The 11622-nt window shown below is 37.9% G+C and overlaps 1 protein-coding gene across 1 annotated transcript; it reads left to right on the top strand.

Moving 5' to 3' along the window:
- The first annotated feature begins 1809 nt into the window (after positions 1-1809).
- LOC113668367 (uncharacterized) lies at positions 1810-10920 on the top strand. The gene is made up of 3 exons (XM_089212132.1): positions 1810-3677; positions 7832-7963; positions 8372-10920. The coding sequence occupies exon 3, from the start codon at positions 8878-8880 to the stop codon at positions 9979-9981; it is 1104 nt and encodes a 367-aa protein (XP_089068258.1). The 5' UTR covers positions 1810-3677; positions 7832-7963; positions 8372-8877; the 3' UTR covers positions 9982-10920.
- Positions 10921-11622: the final 702 nt, after the last annotated feature.

The raw sequence follows: 11622 nt of genomic DNA, 5'->3' as shown, positions 1-11622 counted from the left end.
ACTCTTCATATTGTCAGAGCCCACCTTTCCGGAAGAGCGTTACCGTTTAAAGAAAGATCGGATGGTGAATACATCCCTGTTCCAGACGCAGTCTCATTTGATTAATAGTGAAACAGGCTCTGACAGCAAAGTAACATCCCTTCAACAAGCAGATAGAAGGAGTATGAGCGAAGAAGAAACTCTTGATAGTCCTGAAAGAGAAGTTGTAGTGGAAGTGGACTGCGATCCCTCAAATTTCACCGTGAAAGAAATGATAGAAAATTGTGAACAAACGATAAATCGAACGGCCTCCCCTTCGCAAATACATATGGCCACTGAATACGAAGAGAATTATTAAATTTGGGAACACTTGTGGCACTTAACAAAATAATCTCGAAGTATATTATCACTTTCATTGTGTAATGTAAAATAACTAACCAAGTCTCAATTTCAGTGTCATTTTAGTTTAGACAGTAAAGCTTTTAAATGTCAAAGAGTGACTTGCTTTTACATACCAAGAGAGACATTAATTAAGGTCACTATCAACAAAATAGGGTGCCTTCAAACTATAAAAATCGAGATCACGGACGAAAGCTCGCGGCAAACGTAAGCACTCTGCTGGAGGCCTTTCCAATTATGACACCTTTCGCTCTTCAGTACGGCTTCCCCCAAAACATTCTTTCAGCCCCATCTTGTTTTCTCATAGAGATCTTACAATTTTTTTCCTGTAAATCAAACTTAACTACTTTCCCTAGCTGAAGAGCTAAAAAACGAAAAATTTCAACCAGATTTTGTGGACAGTTACCTCAAGCCAAGTACGTCAGGGTCTTTTGCTAGGAAAGAGCTAGATTTAAAGATTTATGAGTTACAGGCTTCGGAAATGAAGCGGTGTATTACCTTCATTGGGGCTCGTGGAGATTTAAATGTTGCAGTGAGACACCTGGAAAATGCATATTTCGCGCCGATTTTGTGTGGAGAACAAAGTTTATTTTTTACTGCTTTTGCGAGTTTCGATGATCAGTTGTGCAGAAAAGCTAAGTAACGATTCAAGGGGGTAAGTTTCTAAAGAAACTCTAATACTACGTCGGTGGGAGAGTATAACAGGGTAATTTAGTCTTATCAAATGAGTTGATAACGTAAACCTACGAAAAGATTGGCCTAGCTGGGTCCCATTTTAGTAACCACGGCTACGCCATTAGTTTACTTGTAATAGTTGCCACTGAACGAAAAGCAATTAATCCCCACGGTATTAACGAGCGCTTTTCAGTCAACTTATTTATTCATGTTTTCTCATCACCACATTGCCACCAATAGGGTAACTCCATTTCTGCATAAAAACCCACACACAACCCACAATTCCTCCAATCGCTCGATGACGAAGGGCTAACGCTCGAAACGACAGCTTTTAAACTCTTTACGGTGGCCAATTTACGTTATCAACTCAGTTAATAATACTAAATTACCCTGAGTAACGATTCACTTACCTGTCAGTTATAGACGTCGGTTGCTGAGCACAGTTTGATCATTACTCACGAATGAGGTCAGGTGGCTCATACTAATCGCCTTTTTAAGAAAGTCTTGTGTTCAGTTCGAACTGAAAACAGCTTAATAGCTTGATTCAATTGTATTTTAATGTAAATCTGTATTCCTCCTTAAAAGTTGCAAAAGAAAAGACAAAGTAACTTTTAAATACAACAAACATCCAAACTTTGTTAAAACACTCAATGAATAAAGGGTAAGTTTTCAAACAAACCGTGTTGCTGCGTCGGTGTGGGATATTACAAGATAATCTGAGTCGATAATATAAATTAAGCACTTTAGGGAGTTTCTAGAACCTTAGAAACTCTTTCCGGAGGCCATTTTCTACATTATCTACTCAGTTGATAAAATCAAATTATCTTGTTAAAATACCACGAGTACAAGCGGGTGGTATACCAAGGAATCACTGTGGCTTAGTGACCAGGGAAGGGGAAGGGGTTCTACCATACCGTTTTGTAGAAATTTGGGGCCATATCAACTTGTTTTCTTGTTAACAGAACTCATTCCGTTTGAGTCTCGTAAATCCAATCACAACAGTAATCACGACAGTCAATGAGAAGAAAGGAAACATCGTAAGGAACAACTGAGAAGTCGAAGCAAAAGCAAGCGAACTGTCTGAAGCGCCGGAATACGTATGTAAGTGGCCAACTTGCGTTTGGTTTTAGTTATGAATGTGGTTGGCCGAGAGGATGGTGCAAGTTTGAAGCAAAACCGAAGCAATCCCGGATTATTTTCGACACCCACTTGTAACTTGTCGTATGAAGTAACAATTTGTTCGAAAACGAGGGTTTCTCATGCGCCCTGTTACCTCCATATAGTTACATCCTTTTATCAATAAGTGTATTTAGCTTCATTTTTTTTACACAATATTATAACCGCTCTGAATTTTTTAAGTTACTGGACAAAAAACCGTGTATTTACCCTCTAAACACCGCCTGGATTAAAAAAATTTAACGCGTTTGTCAGTTTGTCAATTCTATCTTAAGATAATAACCACAGCAATGGATATCACTCGTTTTACATATTAATGAATTGTAATGATTTTTGTCCCTGATTCATCATCTCTCATCACAAGTATGAGATATTAGAAGGAGGACATCCTACGTTTTCTAGAGAGGAAATTGTAGGTGTTGAGATAATTTTAAATCTAATGTCAGCTGAAGTTTGCATTTTACACAACTGAGCACGTAGGCTGTTGTAAACATGTTTTTAATTAAAACGTCTTCAATTAAAATTTAGGCATTGTCTTCAAAGCAATTACTTTTGTGTGTAGATAAGCTTCCGTACAAAACTAATGAGTTCCGTAGACATTATGTTCCTCAGCCGCGTTTCCGAACGCTGATAAATGATATGTACAATTAAAATTTCTTCTCAAAATTTGAAGGGTTTTGCAAATTTATTTTTCTTTAGGAAACTAATTCATTTTTTATCTTACAAGATACTACCAAGAATATTTAATATTATGATGAACAAAAACCCACAATGGAGACAGGCCCTCTTTTGAATCTTGAAAAAAAAAACATATTGGAACCGCAAAATAATAAATGGCCTCATAAGTTTGCGTTTTTAAGTCATTTTGAAATTTTCTGCATTAAAAGAGACTCAGAACTGTTCTTGTGTGTTGTTATTATGGTAACTTACATATGTTATGAACCGTATTCAAGATGGTGGCAAAAAATGATGCTTTTTAAAGTGACATATTTGCTTAATTATCTGCTGTGTTATAAGTTTTTATTACCGAGAGTCAAAAATACCTTGATTTGAGCGTGTGGTCGTTTTCGATATCATGAATCAAAAGTGATCGAGGTACAACGGTCAAGTCAATAAATCAAATGTTCACAACGAATAACTGATGTCTCTCTGTCATTTAGGTATGCAGGAGCCATTTCTGAGTCTTTCTTTAATCTTAGGTCTCCTTCAAGCTCGCTAGTGTATTGCAAATCAAAGGTTTTCAAAGCACATGTCGTTGGTCTGCAATGTATTCTGGGAGGTGTTATCGTGCGTCCTTTTGAAGTTCTGTCTTTGCCTTAATGTTCTGCTCAGTGAAGCATTGACTGGACCAGCAAGAACCATAAATGAAAAGAATTGTGGATAAAAGTCTACAGTTGAAATCTGGCTACCGTCTGATGTTTCTTATTGACAACGTTCACATCAGCTAGGTGAGCTAAGATAAGAACTATCTTCTAACACTGAATCTTTAAGTTGCTATTTATGTGATATTTACAGTTTGTTTTTCAGCTTTATGTAGTTTAGAAACACCATTGGAGATCTTTTAAGCTAGCTTTTACTTTCAAAATATGACTCTAAGCTTTGTCGAGCGTGGAAGCTTGTATCAATAAGTATTCAGACAAGAAAGACTGATTTAGGTTCTAAGGTGTGCTATTTCCATTACTGAACACCATCAACTTGTCAAATTCCGAACTCAACCGAAGGTCTCTTGACTGCATGCTTTTTATGTTTGTATGTTTTTATTGTTTCTTTTCTCTTTTTTTCTTGTCACTCTCGAAAAGTCTTCGATTCCATATATTGGGCTACTCGCTTAACTTTGCGAGAAAAAGAATCTTCATGATTCGCATATGGAGTTCACAGTGACAAGTAGCATCTTATTAGAAAACGAAGTCCAAATCTTTCCTTTTCTCCATTTCGTGATGAAAATGAAATATGTACACCTGGATAAATATTTCGGTAGTTCGCTATTGAAGCTAAATTCACAACTGTTTTGTCAGGCAAGAAGTGATTGTTCGCTCGACCGACCCACAATTTGAATTAATGCAGAATAACATTTGAAGCGAACATTTTGAGCAAATGGCATGTTGAATATATGGGAAAAAAATCCCCAAACAGCAATTGCTGAGACAGAATTAGATCCATAAACACTTAAGCATGCAAAAATCTAAATTGACCAACAGCAGTGAACGTTTTCGTTGTGTTTTATGACACAGTGCTTTTGCTCTACATAATAATTCAGAAATGAATATCTTTTTTGAGAATTCTAAACTGTAATTTACTTGTCGCGCATCTGATCTACCAAGAGGACATTGCCTTGATGTTCTCTCGCAGTTAACAAATCTTTTTTCTCACTGTTGACAATTTCATAAACATATGCGTGGGATGAATGAATATTCAACACATGAACCGAAGTCAAAATATAACTTCTTTTCGAAATTTGCCATTTGTCGACAAATTGGTGTGGCTTAATATGGACTTAGCAGATAATGAAGTCTTCATTAAGTTTTGGCATCACACATTGAACGCTGACGCAAGCCGATGTGACCAAATCGATTAAAGCACTCCTCTAAAGTCGAATGGTTTGGCGATTTTATCTCCTGAATGCAATTAAATGACAGTTTTTGACACATAAATCTCGTCATAGTGGGAACCTAAAGTAGGCGAAAAAGCAGTTTACACATTGCTGCCACATTGCTGTCATTTTCGTTGGTTCACAGGAAATGCATTACTAACGGAAAATGTGTTCCAAGGTAAAGCTGCGACATTTTCCCATCAAAAAGAGTAAGAGTTTAGCTTAACGTCGGCCCATTTGGTGAAAAAGCGATATCGACGCTGGTGTCTTGTACAAATTTTAGGAAACTGCTGTGACCAAACTTAGTTTTGTCTCTCTTTATTTGATAAATTTAACATGTGCTTTTCACTTTCTTCTAGCTTCGCTCCTGTTCACGCTCCTGCACTGCGCACTTTTATAATGGTTTTCTTTTGGTACACGCGTTAAGGCCGTTTTGAAATTTCCCAGATTTGGAGGCAATTTTCACTTTTTAGTTGTTATATCGAAGCGAGACAGAAGTTTCGTATAAGGATTCGAGGGCTCTTATAGTGTTTATATTATATTTTCAATTCCAGTCCTAAAACCTTCGATGGTTCGAACAATCGTGATGAGTCTCTAGCTTGTCTAGACCCATTCAGCCACACGTTAACGAATAATTGATCAATATTCGTGCTATCTGTGAGAAAAAAACAGAAATTAATCAATTTTTTTAACATGTTCATTTTAAGCTATATCGTTACAATGAACGCAAAATCGGCTCAAATTTCGTTAGTTAGTTGCTCCACACTGAAACACCTTCAATTTGTCATGAAATTAATGTGTACGAACAATCCAATTTTCGCTTAAAGAAGAGAGAGGAAACAGTCGAAAGCCAGAATCAAATGAAGTCCATATGGGTGACTAATTCATATTGCAGCCTGAGCTTTTCCTGGTTTTTGAAACATTTAGTGACTAGCAGTCTTTGTTAAAACTGATGTATGGGACTAGAAAGTCCTTCAGGAAACAAAGTACCGTGTTGTGGAGTCAGGTGTTAAGTTTCTTGCTGAATGTAAGAGACTGCACAGTTTTTTACTGCAAGGTGGGGCGATTGGGTTGCTGAAATTTAATTTCCCTTTACATAATTTCCAGTGGCCCTGTTGTTATCACTGCATAAGATAATGTGCCATTCTCCCGCCCCCCTCCCTCCAAGAGCAACTTGTTGTTGGTCCCTTTAGTGCTGCTTTCTCTGTAGAAAGGAAAATAGAGAGGACCAAAAAGCCCTACATCTCAGAAATGTTTGGAGAATTTTATACAGCACCTCATTTTCAGGTTCACAAAACGGTATGACCCCATCTCCATTAGCGCTTACCCAACCCCTCCCCCCGACCGTTCCTTAGTAACAAAACACACTAAATCCGGTTGGAATTAAAAGAAAGGAAGATAGGAAAACAGAAGAGCATAGGGGTGAACAGCACCGCTGCAAAGGATGCAAGGGATAGCACCGGACAGAGAAATGACCGAAAAAAAATCGAGTAAAGGGGAAAACAGTTTGAAAATAACAACAGAGATGGAATATACTCTTACTGCCTTTCCCTTGCTCGGGTGCTCTACGTCACGAAAGCCCTCGGTTTCCATACTGCGTAACTCAAATGCCACAATTGTTCAATAAACGTCACGAGTTTTCTTTAAAATTTTGCAAAAAAAAATGATAATTCCAAATACGTTGAATCCGGTATAGTTTACCGATTTTCATTTTATTTTACGCACACACTTGATATTGCACGTAGTAGTTCTGAAATCAGAAACTACTTGAAAGCTTCTACTGTACAATATTGTGCTGAATGACAAACAGTTTCCGCTCGTGAAGTTGCTTAGATATTGCTTTCAGTAAACGATTGACTCCGACTCGAATAACTTATGAGGTCTTTAAGCCTAAAAGTAAGTATGAGTGCGTGCGTCAAAAAAGCATATCCCTCGCTAATGCAAATTTATGGATGTCTAGGACTTCTTTCACGTCTTTTTCTCCTTCTTTTTAATCAGTTAGGAATTGTTTTCAGCCTTGTTCTCAGTGTAAATACCTTGTTTCATGTCGCAAACAGTGCCCGATGAACATGACAAACATTAAAAGAAGTCGACATCGCTTTCATTTTAAACACGTCTATTTGCAAAAAAGTGACGTTTAACCCGCTGACATGTATGAAAGTGGGTAAATTTCCCCTGGCCTTTAACACTGTTTTTAATCAAGTTAGGCATGCAATTTACGAATTCTTGTTTGTTCTGTAACACAGTGGACAGTAATGTTGCATAGAAATTATTTACAAACGTAGAATGGCAATTTAACCTAAGTACATCAGAAACGAAAATAGCAGAGAACCTTTCGAAAGTAAAATGAATGACTCGAAAAAACCATCTCATCGACAACTAAATAGAAACCTGAAAAATTTACAGTGTGGCTGGTGTTAATATAGCAAATCGATTGTTAGTTGTTAACGCTCAGAGAAAATTATAGTTTTTCCATCGGCATAATTTGATTGTTTCGTAGGATTTTCGAGATAAAGGAGTAAGGCCGTTCAAAATTTCGACTTAAGTGAGAACATCATCAAAAAATCTGTCAATGCTCTGATTTGCTGAAGCCAGATTACTTTCCTTCAGAAAAAACAAAGTTTTCACCTGAATGAGAAACAAGATATCAGGGAACCTTTGAAATTTGCGATCTTGATGGCACCTGTCATAAGTTGTATTCTTCAGTATTTTGATAAAGAGCGCTGCCACCGCCTTCGTTGACAGAAAAAATTTAATTCATTACCATTCAAAACTCTGTGCTTTCTTTTCAAACATGAATAGTGAAGTGCCAATGGAACTTTGTTCACCAGCCTTTTAAAAATTGATGTTTATCACTTTATTTCGTTGCAAGACTTGAGTGGTCGTAAACCTAAACATCCAGCTGAACCAAGACTTTTTCTTTCTTGAGGAGTGGGGGAGGGAGTGATTTGTAATCGCCTGCTAAGTAAACTTTACGTGTATGTCGCATTGTTCATTGAACTTCCTCAGCAGACATTTTTATTCAAGGCTTAATCACGGAGGAAAAGGACTGATTTCTATTCAAACTACATCTCAATCACCTCATCGACATCTCAAGCCGGTAGAGAAGCATCTTGATTTTCCAATCCCTCTAACGTGAAAGTTGTAAGTATCACACAACTTCGCTTTCTATTTCAGTTTTAAAGGGTCCCAAATTTTCGTGCGTACGGGTGCAGTTAGCAACAGAGAAACGATTTATTGCCCTTCCTTCTTAAATCATTGCGTAATCAGTGTCGCGAACATCGTGCCCTTTATGACGATCATTTCTAAACGAATTATAGAGTAAATTCGAGTAAAGGTGTAGCATAAATAATTTTTATGCGAGTGAAACAAGTTTAGTCGGAGCGATATTGTTTATATACCCAACGTGTCATCTGGTCATGTTAAACATCATCAACCCCTTCCTTCGAAAAGAGAAACGCGCGACCGTTGGGTAACAGCAGGGAATCGAAAATAACTACTGTTTCATTCTAACTTCATTCAAAAACTTTATATTTCTCCGTTTTTTTTCAGACTTCTGTGAAAGGACGAGCTGTATTTAATAAAATTGACCGAACTCACGGAAGACCTACGTCATAGCTTCCAGTAGAAGACTTAAGTCACCCTCTATACACGTACATATTGTTTTCATTCCCAACGTCAGAGCACCTGCCATCGCACTTTGATCGACGATATTTAGTGAAGCGAAATTTGTCAGTTTTATTTGTTGAGGGAATATATTTCCCTCGCCGGCGCCATTAAAGTTCATTGCGCCTCGGGGATCAGACAGTGGAAACAATTATTCAGCTCTGTTGTTGATATAAAAACCCTGCAGGCCATTTAATAAGTATTGGCTGACATTGAATGACTCACTGGCAGGTGAACTAAACATGTTGGCGGAAAATATATTTTGATTGTCCTGGTCCTCTAAGATGAACAAGGTTGTTTTTCGACGGTGATTGGATCTTAAGCTATGACCAAGGATCTTTAGTTAATTTCATCATCTTCAGGGTCAAACTAGACTGAACTACTGAGCAGTCATGAATGGTTCGCTTACGAACGTGTTTGAAAACGTAAGTGGAAATATTTCATTCATTTCCCCAGAAGTACGCCTGTACAGACAAGTAGAACTCGCTCTTGCCGTCATATTGTGCATCTTGTCGCCTATAACAGTTATATCCAACGCCCTTCTTCTCACAGCGATCTACAAAGATCCTCTGCGGTGTTTTCGCACACCGATGACATTTTTCATCGTGGGTCTCGCCATATCCGACCTGCTCGTGGGATTGACCGTCGAGCCATTTTTTGCAATTTTTTACGTAGTTGGTTTTTCCAACTTCAACGCAAGGCCTGGTGCAGTTTATGAGCTAATTCAAAGGATTGGCGGAATCATTTCTACTATAGCAATCAGCGTGTCATTTTTCGTGGTTCTCGCCTTGTCTGTTTGTCAATATGTAGCGGTCACATACCCACACAAATTCAAGGCCTTAGTGTCCAAAAATCGAGTTCTCTGCTCTCTTGCTGTGAGCAGCGTTTACATCACGGGCTTTTGCATGCTGCAGTTTACGGGAATAGAGCTGAACACATTTTTATTAATAGACCTTGTCATGCACCCTACTTTGTTTTCTATTGTCTTAATCGTTGTTCAGGTACTACTCTATACATCCTTTAACCGCCATCTCAAACGAAAATACACTCTCCGCAGAGCGGCCTCTGTGAATCAGTCTCTCAGAAGAGCAAATTCTTACAAGAAAAGACACAACGAACGCCAGTTTACCATCATGACATTTTATCTTACAGCCATCTTGTTAGTTTCGGCTTCGCTGCACAATATTGCTCTCTACATTTATCTTTTTAAGAAATCAAAAAACTTGGTTGAAAAAGTCAATATCCATATTTGTCTACGAGTCAGTGATCTAGCGCTTTTCATCAAAGTCGCCCTGGACATTTTTATTTATGCATGGAGGCTTCCCTCGTACAGGAGAGCTCTTAAGTGTACTTTATTTGGACGTCAGCGAGTGACGCGTGGCTCGTCTACGACTCTTCGTAAAACAAGCGATGCTCCGACTGTGATGGAAAATGGCCAGAAGGAGACTGGGACAGAAAATTCAACAATGCTGCAGCCGCTGGTAGCTTGTACATAGTTTTCCAATTCAAGGATGAAAGAACTGTGCTAACAATTTGCATTTCTGATTGAGCCCTTAAGGCATTGTGTTTACTGAGATAAATATTCCTTTCAGACAAGTCTTAACAAGGAAACTGAGCTATTGTGAATATTTGTGAATTTTCAGATTGTTCCTGTGGCTAAGTTTGAAAACCAGTTGTTAGGAGAACGCCCACAAAGGTTTGCTTATAGCTATATTAAAAAAAAAAACGATTTTAAAAGCGAAAGGCACTTTTTTGTAGATATAGCAGTTTACATGGAAAAAGTAATCAAGAAATAAGATGCAATAACGACAGTTGTCTAACTTTATCTCTCGACAAACAATTTAAATTTTCCGTCGAAAAAAGTACTCATCATTTTCTTCTACCTGGATATACAGTAGAAAATCATTTCTTTGTCTACAAATTTATACAAACGAAAGCTCATTTCCATAAAAAGAGAAGGCAGTGCAAGTCGCGCATAATAAAGATTAATCCAGTAGAAGTATTTTTTTCGTTATCCCTAGGAGTTTTCTACACAGCCGGAAAGTAACAAGGATAAAATATTGTCAAAAGATACTAGACACATCTTTTTGCACGTTAAGCATTCTTGTAGACAGGGAAAATGTGTTTAAAACTCGGTTTTAAGTTTTAGAGAGCTTCATAGATGATCAATTTGATTGACAATTCGTAATTATTGATTTTGATGCACTTAGACGAGCTACATTAAAATTGTTTTTCGTTTACAGAGGGACACCATTTGCCTAAATATCAACTGATTTAGCCTGCATTGAACTGAGATTCGCTCACAATCTTAAAATCAATACAGAAATACATTTAGGAGCCAGTAGATTGGGTGGATCTTCGGTGCTTATGTTTACCGATATTATTTGCGTCATGGAAATCTTTTGTTTCAGTCAATAAATTGTAAGTGCAATGAGCGTCTTGTTGAATATTCCTCACGATTATTGCGTCTCTTTTCGTAAAGGCTTTGTGTCTGCCTGTTCAATAATTAATTTTTTTTTCTAGTCTAGTCTAACCTCTGAGGGTAACTAGCATCTAATTCTCTCTTAAAAATGGTATCGCAAATTCATACATTAAGCTCATGGAAGTTAAGGAAATGATCATTAACTTGAAAGACTCTTGATTTTTATCTAAATTCTCCCTAACAGTGCCATGGGAAATCTTCAAATATTTACAATATAGGGGCCCCTTCTTTAATCTGGTTTCCTATGATTCCGTGCCCATTATTTGACAAAGACGTTCAATTAGTATAGGATATCACGCAACGCTTCCCCTAAGAGAAACTCTGGGTGGAGCGTTGCGTGACATCCCAAAGAACGGTTGCGAAGGAGACTATCGGTTTTCTGGCTTGTTACTGGGATACCTGTGGTAGCCCAGTCATAAGATGCTTTTTTTTTTTTTTCCTCCGCCACAAAATGGAAAAATTGCGCAATAGTACCAAGTGGTCATTGGGCCATCAACACCATGACAACTAACTGTGATCCAATGAGGTGTTCACATGCTGATCACGCGTGTCATCTTGATGATGATTGGCATTGGCATGTACGGACAGGGCCGGGTCACATGACGAACCATGAGATTTTTGCTCATAAAACTCTTTTGTCAGTCGTTTTGTATTT

This window comes from Pocillopora damicornis, chromosome 7, assembly GCF_964200805.1.
Source record: "Pocillopora damicornis chromosome 7, jaPocDami1.2, whole genome shotgun sequence".
Taxonomy (NCBI): Eukaryota; Metazoa; Cnidaria; class Anthozoa; order Scleractinia; family Pocilloporidae; genus Pocillopora; species Pocillopora damicornis.
This window is presented reverse-complemented; position numbering and strand designations above follow the sequence as displayed.

Excerpts from the sequence above, each read along its gene's own strand:
- LOC113668367 (XM_089212132.1), top strand. The coding sequence starts at position 8,878 with ATGAATGGTTCGCTTACGAACGTGTTTGAAAACGTAAGTGGAAATATT.